The 14,012-nt window shown below is 43.3% G+C and overlaps 1 protein-coding gene across 4 annotated transcripts in view; it reads left to right on the forward strand.

The window, feature by feature from the left end:
* Positions 1-14,012, forward strand: part of FGF12 (fibroblast growth factor 12) — a 606,762-nt gene that overhangs the window by 206,618 nt on the left and 386,132 nt on the right. Inside the window, exon 1 of one of the 4 annotated variants that reach the window (XM_068281182.1) lies at positions 5,121-5,437. The exons of the other annotated variants lie outside the window; for them this stretch is intronic. Coding sequence (XP_068137283.1) covers positions 5,347-5,437 — 91 coding nt within the window. The 5' untranslated portion in view covers positions 5,121-5,346. Of the gene's footprint in view, positions 1-5,120; positions 5,438-14,012 lie in introns of those variants that run through there. 4 annotated transcript variants of the gene reach the window in all.

The following is a 14,012-nucleotide window of genomic DNA, read 5'->3' on the forward strand; positions in this document are numbered from 1 at the left end:
GTGCGTAATTAAGAGATGTTTCACCTACAACCCCAACAATCTTTTTTTGCCCCGTACCAACCTTATTTTAGAACAAGTTAATTAGCCCGCTAATTACAAAACGGGCGCTAGGTCTGGGATGCGACTCCCCCTTCCCAAGGGCGTCCGCCCAAGCTCCCCGCCAAGTGCGCGCAACGCCCGCGCACACCACTGTCCGCCCCCCTGCCCTCATTCTTCTGTTTGTAAATTCCATGTGCCACGCATGTGCGTTGGCAAAAAGCAGGGACACAGGGACAGGGGACGTAGGTACAGTGGGGTTTTATTAGGTAGGATATGTTGCTATTGTAGAAGTCAAAATGAGCATACTATATGTTTTTTATTAGACAATAATACATTTTTTGTTTCAATATTTGATATGTTGTCCTTTCAATTCAATGTTGTCCGTTCAATTTTCATTTTAATATAGTCTATAAATAATTTGGAAATAATAGCATTCTGTTTCTCTTTGCAATTCACACAGTGTTCCATTTCTTTTTGGAAACAGAGTTGTGTATGTTTCACAATACATTTGAATATCATAAAGCACGCTTATAGAACAGGAACAGTGTTGTAGTGCCATCTGGACATGGTATCTTATATTATAATCCATGTTACACTCTGCAGATTCTGCAGCAGGTGTGGAGATAGAATATGACATATTCAGGCCACTATATTATATACTGTGTGAAATGACAAATTGTTCTTCCCACTGTAACGAATCAGTACATTTCAGTTAAGAACAATGTAAAGTTTTTTTTTTTTTGTTTTTTTTTAAACAACTTAGAAAGAATATGTTTTTGTTTACACTTGATTTACATTATATATTTGTTAAACGTTATAGGTTTGAAAAGAAACATGTTTGCTTTAAAAATTCAGGTCAGGCATGTATTTTTTTTATGCATATTGTGTGGAATATATCATAATTTGCAACGCCCACCGTTTTGTGCATTGCATCTAAACCCTTTTTGTATCACTAATTTTTGTTATCCCGTTGGCTAAACTGTCTTCTTTTGTAAATGTTACATGCAGGTTAGTTAGACTGAATCAGCTATCAAAGCTTTACCGTTCCCATCATCACTCACCGGAGCTGCAGAAAAGCTGGGAGGGGCTACATCATCCTTAGCTGACCCTGTTCATGTTAATTGCTCTTCCAAATGTGATTAACTCTTTGTGGCCAGGAATACAACACTACAGCAATGAAAATGTGTTTGAAATTGAATTACAATAACAGATAAAGTGTGGGGATACTTTTGTTTTATGTTGTTTAATTCTTACTTTTTTGTTTGCCATCAACATACGGCTAGGTCAGGCTAGGAAACTTAAGGGTTATAAATACTTTGGAAGCCACAGTTCAAGGCAGGAAGAGCTGTCGTGGGCTCCAGGCCTTACCCGGCCTGGAGCCCATGACAGCTCTTTCTGCAGCGTTATCCGATTGCCGGGAATAGGCAAAGTGCTGCAACTGTGGAACCCTATATCGCGTTGCATTTGTGGAGTGATCGCAAAGCACTGCGTGCAGCATTTTCAAAGAGATCCCAGAGCAATCACATTCAATGGCTGCAGGGCTAAATCATGATCACTCCTGGAATCCCGTTTAAAATCATTGTACCACGGAATCAGATATCACAAGCAGTTGTTAGAATCGAGAAGCTGCTCCATAGAGGAACCTGGGCCTAGGGTATGACATAGTACTAGGGTTAAGGAATGGGGGCTGTTAACATTTTTTGTTCATGCTGGATGACAATAAGTACTCAGAGTCAACAGTTCTGCACCAAAATCAGCAGAACATCTGGCAGGACAAAACCAGTGCAGCACAACACAATAATCCCTGGAGACCTAGACAAGGTAGTAACCTATGGTAATATAACAAGACAGATCGTTTCTAATATGTACATCATTTTCTCAATGTGAGCTTATCTTACACAGTAATGTAGCATGAGATCCTTATCACTGCACACGTCAAAGCCCTCATTCAGCCTCCAATTTTAATTTTTTAATTATCATAGTAGCAGTAGTACTAGTGAAGTACTGCAGTCGCGCTACACCACTACTGTGCGGCAATTAGAACAAATATGCGTAACTTTAGAGTGTGCGCTCCGCAGATAGGAATGCACGTAGTGTGCGAGCGCTCATTTAACCCGCAATGCTTGTGTGCAGTACATGTGCCACTTTTTAGTGGATCAAGCCCAAAGTGAGGCAAACTTTCTAATAACTATAATGCAGAGCTCTATAGTATCAGGCTAGAATGTGATTATGGGCAACACCTCCATATATCACTCCACAGCTGACAATCATCCACTACAAGCACTCCTAACATACAACCTGCAGAGCTCCCTGGCATACCAGCATGCTGCATATAAGGAGCAAATAAGCCCATCAATAAAATGCAGGCAGGACTGCAGGGAACTTTTATATGCCAAAGAAAGTCTATCATGATCAATATTATATTTTCCTGCATATACACTAAAAGCAAGTGTGACATCAAATATAACCATCATCAGTTGCTTTCACACAATGCATCAATAAACATTATTTATGACAAGTCAAGAGTAAGTTATAGAAAGTGTTAGATGTTCAGCAAGTGTAGCAAGAAGGGTTAATAGCCAAACTGTATGCAAACAGCCATTCACATGTTGTTTTAACGCATGCCTGTTGTGCTGCTGTGGCCCCTCTTTAAAAGCTCTGACCAGGCTGGGTTACAGCTACAGCGCATGCTCTGTCCCATAGTGCTCCCAAGTAGCTGTGCACAGCAGGCATGGCCACGCATGCTCTGTCCCATAGTGCTCCCAAGTAGCTGTGCACAGCAGGCATGGCCACGCATGCTCTGTCCCATAGTGCTCCCAAGTAGCTGTGCACAGCAGGCATGGCCACGCATGCTCTGTCCCATAGTGCTCCCAAGTAGCTGTGCACAGCAGGCATGGCCACGCATGCTCTGTCCCATAGTGCTCCCAAGTAGCTGTGCACAGCAGGCATGGCCAGGCATGCTCTGTCCCATAGTGCTTCCAAGTAGCTGTGCACAGCAGGCATGGCCACGAGCGATCTGCAGAAAGAATTGTGACTGTGCATGTACAGAATGGGGTTAATTCACTATCACTATAGCCGCACGGTTATCATGCCTTATCAGAGTTAATGTGCCTTATCAGAGTTAGCGTGCCTTATCAAAGTAGCATAGCGAGCGCTATGAACTTATGCCTGCTAATTGGCAATGATGAGATCTCTACCCGTCCAGCCCTGAGCCCCTGCAGGTCCAATCACTTTAAAGGACATTATCCCCGCACTTTGATTGGCCCAATAGGCTGCCTGTAAAGTTTCCTGTCAAGTGACAGGCTGCCTATTGGGCCAATTAAAGTGCGGAGATAATGTACTTTAAAGTGATTGGACCCACAGGACGAGTGGAGCTCTTGTCATTGCCAATTAGTAGGCATACATTTGAAGCGATCACTATGCTACTCTGCTAAGGCACGGTAACTCTGATAAGGCACATTAACTCTGATAAGGCACGTTAACAATGATAAGGCACGCTAAGCGTGCAGTAAGGGGAGCTATAGTGATAGTGAATCAAACCCACTGCCTCCAGCTATGGCTGCCATGCATGATCAAAGAGGCACGTAGACAGGACAGAGCATGTGCTGTAGAGGGGCTGTTGCAGCACAATGCATGACATGGTAAAGATACTGAGAGGCCACTTACATTGTGGGGGCTGGAAGAAGCCCCATGTATTGCTAATTCTTTTTATTTCTGAGGTCAGGTGTGCTGTAAAATGTACCTAAAGGCAAATTTGACAGAAAAGTTAGATACTTACCTCAGCAAGTACCCCTCGAGCTTGTTGTTCCAGTGCTGGGACCCTCTGAATCTGTTGGCCTAGGGCTTGTCAAATACTGTAGGTGAGTGCTGCCGCACTGCACATGTGCACCTGCGCAGTAACATGGATCCAGACATACAAGGCTTTTTCCTGCACTAGAGGCTCCATGCTGCTGCATAGATCATCAATGCACCTGCGCAGTGTGGCTGCACTCTTTCAAAGATGGGAGCATGGCTGCGAAGAAGAAGAAGGTCCCGGCGACCAGCGGTGGGCTCAAGGATTAGTGAAGCCTTAGAAGGATTCAGCGTCTTCTCTCTACTGAACTAAGTATCAAACTTTTTTTTATTTTTTTTTAAATCGCAGGTTTGCTTTATGTTCCGAGGCTCCATCCAGCTGCACCTAACCTTCTGCCTGTGGGTGAAGAAGGGATGAGGGAGGAGTTTGGACCATTCATATGCCACTATTCAGGCTTGGTTAGCCAAGCTGTCATGCACACAGGAACACAATTTGCATATCCAGCATGCCAGGTCATAAAAATCATGCAAAACTGTATTGCTAACAGTGATTCATTTCACACTTAACTTTATTTGCACTACAATGAAATATTTTGAAAAAAAAATATTCCTCACCATATGGGTTAAAACATTTGCTAGAGATGTAATAGTTTTGCTGAAATCTGTTTCTATATGGGAAGTCTGCTGTTAAAAAAAAAAAAGAAGTCATAATCTTGTTGCATCTTGCCACAAGCAATATTGCCTCAAGCAGTATTGCCTCCAGCAGTACCCACAGTAGAGAAGTTGCAGAATGATGTATTCCATGTTATTCCAGTATTACAGTCCCATTCACCCCTTCTTTAAAAAGAATAACTTATGTCTGAATTATATCCTGTACTAATGCATCCATGATGAATATATCAGTGCGGGGGTATAAGACAAGTGAGCAGGAAGATATAATAAGAAAGACATCCAGAAATAGCAAACGATGATGCCAATGTTATCATGAAATATCTGCACCTGCAAGGGAGAGAATGGTGAACATGTTTAGCTATTGCTACAATGGGGTGAAATAACACACACGTGTATCATGCACATCATGTACAGATGTTTTTTGTTTTCAGATCTCGCTCTAACTTGCGTGCACAACTACCTATATCTTGTCTGTATTTCCATTTGCCTCTGCCCTGATTCCTCCTCCTATCAGCTCTAGTCTGATCTGTGTGTGCAGTGTCTGCTGTTGTTAAGAGCCTCATCCTTTGTTGAAGGAGGCAGGGCTAGGAGGAGACTCAGTGTTTTCTATCTGACGTCCTCACAAAGATCTCTCGGGCTCGGCCCCTTTTGGCAAACTGCCTTCATTGAAAAGTCCCAACATGTCACGTTTGAACAGTTTTTTAATCCTCTGATCGTGAATGCTACTCCTAAACCAGACCCCCCAGTCAATGCCTCGACCGCGAGAGCCAAAGCACTGGATGATGATGAGCTGCTGACTCCTTCACATTGTGAATCTGTCAAGGAACCAGAAAAAGTCGATCAATGAAGATTCTTGGGCATTTCCTGAAGAAAGGAGTGCATATGCTGCAGTGTCTATGTGGAAAGCGTCTGAAACAGAGCAAGAATTCTAGTGGTGAGTTTGGATGTTGAAGTCTCTCTGTCTCTACCTCTGTCACTGTCACTGAATGCAGGTTGCCCACTAACTGAAGGACCAGCCTTGAAGAGAATGCATTGCAGTTTGCTCCTTCAATGTTTTTTTTTCTTCTCTCTTTCATCCATTAGTGATAGGCCTGCTGATGCTGCCTCATAAACACTACATATTTACCAAGCAAGCATGTAGCAGAGATGTATTTATTTCTCTACAGCCCAATCAATGTTTATTAATTGCCTTGGTAATAAAATACACAGGAGATCATTTGCTATTATTTAAGTCATATGATCGCAATAAGCCTAATTATTTTATTAGCCCCCCTCCCCCCCCCAAAAAAAGTTTCAGACTTTAGAATACATTCATCTCTGGCTTTTCTGAAACAGAATTGCAAATATGAGCTATGCATGTGCAAGTTTTGTGTGAAATCGTTATGGGGTCTCCGGCGAGTGCAAAAGTTTTTGGAAAGTGAAAGATGCTGTAGTTCTGCCATTCATAGAGTCTTCAGCACCAGGGACAGCTCATCTATCTATTCTATTTCCTCTCAGCTTGTTATAGGATATATTGGTGTTAGACTTGACTTGTTTGCTTATTATGCATAATGTTTATTTCAAGCAAATCTCAAAGATGATGTTTAGTTGGCACATGTATAGTAACTTGGGGAATATAAATGCTGATAATATATGCTGTAAATAAATGTAACTTTATCCCATACTATGATATTAGGGTCATCTTTACTTACAGGTTTGAGCAGTAAGTTTTGAATATCACTGCACTTGGTTGTTTGGCTGGATACGCCCTGTTGTTTGAAATTAAAGCATTGGTTGTTTTTGCATCTTAGCAGAGAAAGCAAGGAAATAACTTGTATTTGGCATAGTGCATAAACTGCATAATTTGGTATACTTTTTTATATATTAATAATGTTTTCTCAGCACTCCGTTGTTTGTAGTGCTTTTTACATGTTTGTGATTTTTCTAATTATAATGATTGATAAAAATGTATAACTTAATGTTGCTGTCCAATGTAGCGGTCTTGTGTATCAAGCTGTATAAAGTGAAACTTTTACACTCTTGGTAAGAATGTACTTGGTAGTTTTCGTCATACCACAGTGCTTGGTTGGAAACTTTTGATGAGGTAACCTGTTATAAAGTTAAAATTGTAAAATAAGTTGTTCTATAAAGCAGACACCCGTAAGTACATATACATGCCTTTATTTGTGTTGTATTATGCAGAGCTTGACTCCTGCTCCTGAAGACAAGCTTAGGCCCTACCACCCCAATTCGTGTCTTTTATTGCTGGCCCATAGTTTTAAAGGGGAACTGAAGAGAGAGGTATATGGAGGCTGCCATGTTTATTTCCTTTTAAGCAATACCAGTTGCCTGGCAGCCCTGCTGATCTTCTGCCTCTAATACTATTAGCCATAGCCCCTGAACAAGCATGCATCAGATCAGGTGTTTCAGACTTTAAAGTCAGATCTGACAAGACTAGCTGCATGCTTGTTTCTGGTGTTATTCAGATAGTACTGCAGATAAATAGACCAGCAGGGCTGCCAGGCAACTGGTATTGATTAAAAGGAAGTAAATATGGCAGCCTCCGTATACCTCTTACTTCAGTTCCCCTTTAAGGGAATGTGTCACTAACCAATAGCGAGCTCCACAACAAGGTTTAATTTCTACTTCAGAAGTTGAAGGCTTGTTAACACAGAGAATTCAGTTCTAGTTCCTAGACATTTAAGAAGGAAAGTAAATGTACATCTATTTACTTGTTGTCTAAAGAGTTTTCAGATTATACATATAAATGTTGAGCCTTGCCCACTAAGATCCATACATGTGATGACTTGACCTAAACATAAACAAAAAGCATGGCCTGCATACTTAAAGTATGATGTATTCATCTACAAAAGCCTACAGAAATGTCATTGTGCTCATAAACCACTTCAAGGTCCTTCCTGCTGACGAGTCCATATACTATCCTTGTACCATGCCGATCAGTGCGAGCAGGAATTCCATGCGTCATACCTCATTGGCAGGAAGCAAGGCTTTTCACTAGCCACAACTGAACCAACTTCCTTTCTGCCAAGAGTACTCCAACTTGCACCAATTGCTCATTACTAAACAAGCACTAAAAGTGTAAAAAAAGGGTGGGGTTTTTTTTGCCCTAAACCAGCACCAGTTACCATTTTTTGATAAGTCTTCAAGTCTGAAAACGTACGCCTGTCATTAGAAGCCACTGGTGGCCATTATCTTGACCTCTTCCCAGGAAAATGTTGATTTCCAGGCAGGGCTGGATTTTCCATAAGGCACTGTAGGCACATGCCTACTGGTGCCTTATATGGGAGAGATCACTGACCTCAGGAGCTTACAGTCTAATCACTGCTTTATATCACTAACTTTAGGCACTTACACCCTAATCCTTGTCCCATGTCACTAAGGATCAAATGAGACAGTGATGAAAGTGTAAGATTCTAAGGACAGTTAGTGACATAAGGAAGGGATTAGAGTTTAGAATATTTTTACTTGGAAGTGTGTTCAGGGACGGAGTTCCGAGCGCCAGAACGCATGTGCCTATAGGCCTCTGAGTTGTAAATCTTGCCCTTTTTTCCAGGCTGTAAAATTGACCATCTAGTTATCATGCTTTCTGAAGTACTCTACAGGAATGAGGAAGCTTATCAGAACATTCAGAAAACCTGATCTGCATACTTGTTCCGAGCAAGAGATTTAGAAAGAATTGTAGCCAAATGGACAGTATTACAGCAGGGGAAGTATAGCCCTCCAGTGACAGATGTTCTTTATGTTGTGTGTGAGCATATGCAGATATATGATTGAAAGTCAGTACTCCTGATCTGCATACTTGTTCTAGATGAGATCTATAGCGAACATTAAAGTCGGCAGATCAGCAAAGAAAGCAGCCCTTTTGTTTAGAAGGCTGTGGGTATGTCTGTTTTGTAGTGACAGGTGCACTTTCACGTGGCGTAGGATGTTCTGTAGCTATATGTGTATGAAGTCTACAGACATTTATTACATGCTAGCTTTTATCACTTCTAGCAGCCACAATACAAAGGACGCTGAGTTGTCTCACTGTCTCTGTACTAAGTATTCAGCAGAACAATAATTCACTGCTGACAAAATAAAAGTATGATGGCCTTGAGCATTGAATTGCTGTTGTGTCACATCAGTGTCAAGCTCCACAAGAAGCCTGCTCACAGGTTGCTGTTGCTAATACATGACATCTATTTCTCTTATCTACATTGCCCTACTGTTAACATTAAGCAAACCTGTAAAGGAACATAAAGTTTTATTTTAATATAGGCAGGGCTCCTAACAGGCTTGGTTTTTGTCTTGTGCTACAGACAGTCACTGAGCTGTGCTGCTCTCCTCATCCTAGCTGAGATCTCTCCATGCAGACAGTGTCTGAAATAAATCTCCCTGTGGCCATGCTTTGACTTTAGCTTCACTTTTGCCTTAATTGCATTAGCTTGGCTGGCCTAAAAAGTCAGGAAAAAAAGCTCTTATAAAGATGCTAAATATAGAAAATGCAAAGGCTTTTTTGATAATAGAATTGGCTGCAACCTGTTGCCGTTGCTGAAGTCCACTTTCTGCTGAATTCTATGGAAACCACACAGAAGCACTAGATAAACATCTGTAGCGGCTAATGGCTCATTCACAATTGAATCAGGGGAGGAAATAATGTGTTTGTGCCTTCCAGGGGATGATAGGAAATTTCACAAGAGGAAATATCCACTGCAAATTTGATCAGCTTATTTTATAAAGATTTTAGCAGATGTTCGCTGGTGTTCTGTAACCGGCTTCTGCTACCAGATACCCTGTCTGTGATTTGACATGATTAAAGCGACAGTACTGATCATTACATTGCATTGTTTTGGGCAAGAATGGAGCTGATTTGATGCTTTTGTTTTTCTTTCCCTGAGCCAAGCCGCAAATCCTTCCTCACAGGTGTACAATGGTGGGCTTGTCTCTTTATATGTGATGAGCAAATCTCTATAGAGTCAAAGGCCCCATTCACACTTGCGGTTCGAGTCCGCAAGTGTCCGGGGGTCCGGGTCCGGTGGCCGCAAAGAGACCGTACAGGTCTCTGCGGTGGCCACGAGGCGGCACAAGTTGAGGATCCGGAATGTATCAGTTCCGGCTACAATAAAGTAGCCGGAACTAGATACTTTGCAGTGCCAGAAAGGCACTGCAAGCATGGGGGATACCGGCGTGTAGTCCGGGCCCCCCAAGTGGCATAGGACCGGTGCTGGAAGCATCCGGTCCTATTGCCAGTGTGATGAGAAACATCCGTTTCTCATTGCACAGCATGGGCCGCATGTTCGGGTCAGGATCCGGCCCGGGTCCGCAGCCGCACCGGGACGGACAGAAAAATAGCGCATGTTGGAAAAAAAGCCGGACCGTCCCGGAGCTGCGTTCCCGGATCGGATCTGGATCCGGACGGCGCACGAGTGTGAATGGATACATTGATTAACAATGTATCCGTTCACCATCCGCTGTGTACGGAGCGTTCCGGGTCCGGGGAAGCCGGACCTGGAACGCTAATGTGAACCGGGCCAAAGGGTGATACTTATATACATTCACACACACTTTTCCCTGCATCATTAACTAATGACACTCTAACTGTTCTCACAGTACAAATAATAAATGGTATATAACACACACCCTTCTCAATGTACAATCCAAGGATAGCAAACACACACACACACACACACACACACACACACACACACACACACACACAACCTTGCACTTTGTGCCATCAACAAAAAGGTACACACATACTTTTCAATGTACAATCAACAAATGGGACACTTGCACACACATACACACGTTTCACTCTGCGCTCTGTACAAATAATGCATAGTATACACACCCTTCTCATTGTACAATCAAAGAACAGTAAACATATACACACACTTCTCTCTCAACACATGGCGCACTCACGTTTCACTGCTGTACAATCAACAAATCACACAAACACACACACACCTTCACTGTACTATTAATGAATGGTATACACACACTTGTCAACATACAATCAAAGAATAGTAAATTCACATACCCTGCTCTCTATACCATCACCAAATGGTACACACACACACAGTTTTCACTGTACACTCAACACGCACATACATGCACTCCTTTCACTCTACTCACTATATAGTTGATGACTGGTATGCACACACACTCATATATACACATTTCTCACTGTACAATCAAAGACAGTAACACGAATACTCTTCTCTCTGTACTTTCAACACATGGTACACACACATTTTTTACAATCAACACAAAACACACACACATGCACTCAGGCCTGGATTTACCTTACAGGAGCCTATAGGCACAGATATCGTGCCACCTTAGACTTCACCCTCCATGAACCTGCAAACCCCTGCTGAACCACACCACAAGTGTACTGGCTGGCCCAGCTGTCACTTCTCCCTTATTACCTTTGCCCGTGATAGGTAGCTACAGGTGTCCCTTAGTATTAGGTAGCCAGGGCTATCCTCAGTATTAAGTAGCTAGAGGTGCCCCAGACTGGAAAGGAGATCTGGTCAGTGGAATGCCGGGACCCGGTTGAGTAACTTCTCATGTACACTCATTTACAGGACTCTGCATAGGTAAGGAGAGAGAGAGAGAGAGAGAGGCACTTGGGGAGGGGGAGTAAGCTGCCTTTCCATCATCAGCACCTGTAGGCACAGTCCTACAGTGCCTTATGGTAAATCCTGCCCTGCATGCACTTTTCACTGTTATCATTGAAGAATCTAAGAATGCTAGATGCACACACACATACCCTTCTCACTGTAGTATCAACAGATAGTAGACACACACATGCACACATAAACACATACTAAAGTAGCAACAACGATGTGGAAGATAGACATATTTCTTTAATAAAGGACCAATATCGCAAAACAATTTTAACATTTAAAACCCATGTCTACGCATATGTACAGTATAAAATTTCTATTTCTTCTAGAGTAAGATGCACTATGAATGTATTTTTTCCTATGTCACAGTCACTTACAATAGGTATTAAAAATCTGACAGATTTGACCGGTTTTGGAGCCGTTCAACTCCTCAAGGGGGATTCTCAAGGTTTTCTTTGTATTCAAAAGTACATATGAACAGAAGTAGTTCAGTCCAATTGTCAGAAATGCTTCCAGCAAGTAGGGAGGTCGGTCAGCATATTTATATAGATCCTATTCAGGGAGTGCTTCTGTAAACTATAAAGGAAATACTAAGAGTCCCCCTTGAAGAGAAGGACTATTCCAAAACCATTCAGATCTGTCAGATTTTTACTACCTATTGCGGGTGACTGCAACATAGGGAAACATAATTTATTGTGCCTTTTACACTGGGAGAAATTTAGAAATGTACATTTTACATGTATGTGCACGTTAACGCTTGAATATTTTTTTTACAATAGTGGTCCTATAAATTGTGGGTTAGTATTGTTCAGGGGGTAAAGCTCCATGCTGGCCAGCTCAGCGATCCTGGCAATATCAGCCCTTTTCAGGCTTTTTTTAAAAAAGGCTCGGGGAGGCATGCTGATTGTTTATTTTCTTTTTAACAACTCATAAATAAATCACTGTGGTCAGTTAAGTTAAGATACTCAGCAGGGGCATTGTAAAGGTTAGGAAGTTTGCAGACTGCCTTGGTAAAATTCTTGGATATGATTATACAGTAGTCTTAAAGGAAACTTTAAGTGAATTTAATGTGGCCAGTTACTTACCTGGGTCCTTCTGGTTCCTCACCGTCATTCCATGTGCCTCCATTCATATGTAATGACAAGGATATGGAGGCTGTCATCTTTATAGGCAAACGTTTCATGTTGATTTGTTGGCTGCAGTAATGTCTGAGTGAGAAACCTGCAACAAGCTTGCAGACAGTGAATTCAGTAACTTTTCTTTTACTAACCTGGGGCTTCTTCCTGCCCTCCACAGTCTATCAGGTCCCTGGGACAGCAAACCATTAGAGTAGTAGGACAGGTGAATGGATGAGATGCACACCTTGGGAGCTGTAAGACAGGTGAGCAAATGGGGAGTACACCATGGCATACCATGGGAGCTGTAGGACAGGTGAGCAAATGGGGAGTACACCATGGCATACCATGGGAGCTGTAGGACAGGTGATTGGGTTAGGGGTACTCCATGGGAGCTGTAGGACAGGTGAGCAAATGGGGTACACCTTAGGAGCAGTAGGACAGATGAGTGGTTGAGAAGCATACTATGGGAGCTGTAGGACAGGAGAGTTGGTGAGGAGCATACCAGGAGAGCTATAAGACAGGTGAGAGAGAACCTGAGCCTCCAGAATACACATTATATACATTTATAATTCATTTTTCAGACTCCAGTGTAAGTTATGTGACCCTAGACTAAGCTCAAAGACACAAAGTAGACATATAGCTTTCCAAGAGTATATAAAGAAGCTAGCACATCCAAGATTCATCTTTATTGTTATTTTGAAAATAAGCCAATGTTTCAGAGCCACGCAGGACCCCTTTATCAAGACATCTGTCTGCCACTTCAAGGTGAACCTAAAAGGTTAGGTGGGGAGTCTCTGGTCCTCTTCGCACTCACAGATGTGATGTGCATCCAGCAGGCGACTACCTGACTTTTTAGTGTGTACAAGACATAAACTTTGTATATTGAAGCTTTCCAAGAGTGACATAGAGAGCAATGATATCTTTTTTATTTTTTTTATTCCTTCAGAAAAGCTTACCTAATTTTCTGTTCTCAACCAAACCCAGACTTCTGCTCTGAAATATCAAAGATTCGAGAATGTAGTTTTCTTGGCTGCTCTGGGTCTGATCTGTTTCCCGCTTTTAGGTAGATAGCATCCTCTGCAGGCACAGTAAGAGAAAACCTCATACTGCGCCTGCACAGGATGCTCTCGGCAACATGAATGTGTACGAGGATGCGCGCGGCCAGGGCCGCGCAGGCGCAGTGGACCGCAGAACCAAATCTAAGCAGCGGTGGGGGAACAGAGGTTCGTTGAGGACCAGTGTGGACACAGGATGGCTGCAGGGGGCTGGTAGATGCCCCGGGTAAGTGAAACTCTTTTTATTGACTACGGTTTAGGTTCACTTAAAGTCAGGGCCGAGCCTGGGCGGGTGCTGCGGGTGCAAGGCACCCAGGCGCCTGCCTCTGAGAGGCGCCGCCCGGCCCCGCTCGCCCGGCCCCGCTCTCCCCCTGTGGCCGCCGCCGCCGCTTCAAGCTCCCTCCCTCTAGCCGCCGCGTCAGACCTCGATCAGGCGGGCGGGCGCTAGGACCTAGCACGCCGCACTGATATGCGGAAGTGACATCACTTCCGCATATAGAGCGGGTGCGTCCGGCGCCCTTTTCCTGGTCGGGTCGCCCGCTGATTGAGGTCTGACTAAGGGCTGCTGAAAGGTGAGGGGGGAGCGGAGGAGGGAGCGGCGGCGGCGGGGCGCGCTCCTGTCACTCACTACCTATCCTGGGCGCACATACCCCCTGGCTACCTATCCTGGGCACAGATATCACCTGGCCACCTATCCTGGGCACAGATACCACCTGGCTACCTAT

Source organism: Hyperolius riggenbachi, chromosome 4, assembly GCF_040937935.1.
Source record: "Hyperolius riggenbachi isolate aHypRig1 chromosome 4, aHypRig1.pri, whole genome shotgun sequence".
Classification (NCBI taxonomy): domain Eukaryota; kingdom Metazoa; phylum Chordata; class Amphibia; order Anura; family Hyperoliidae; genus Hyperolius; species Hyperolius riggenbachi.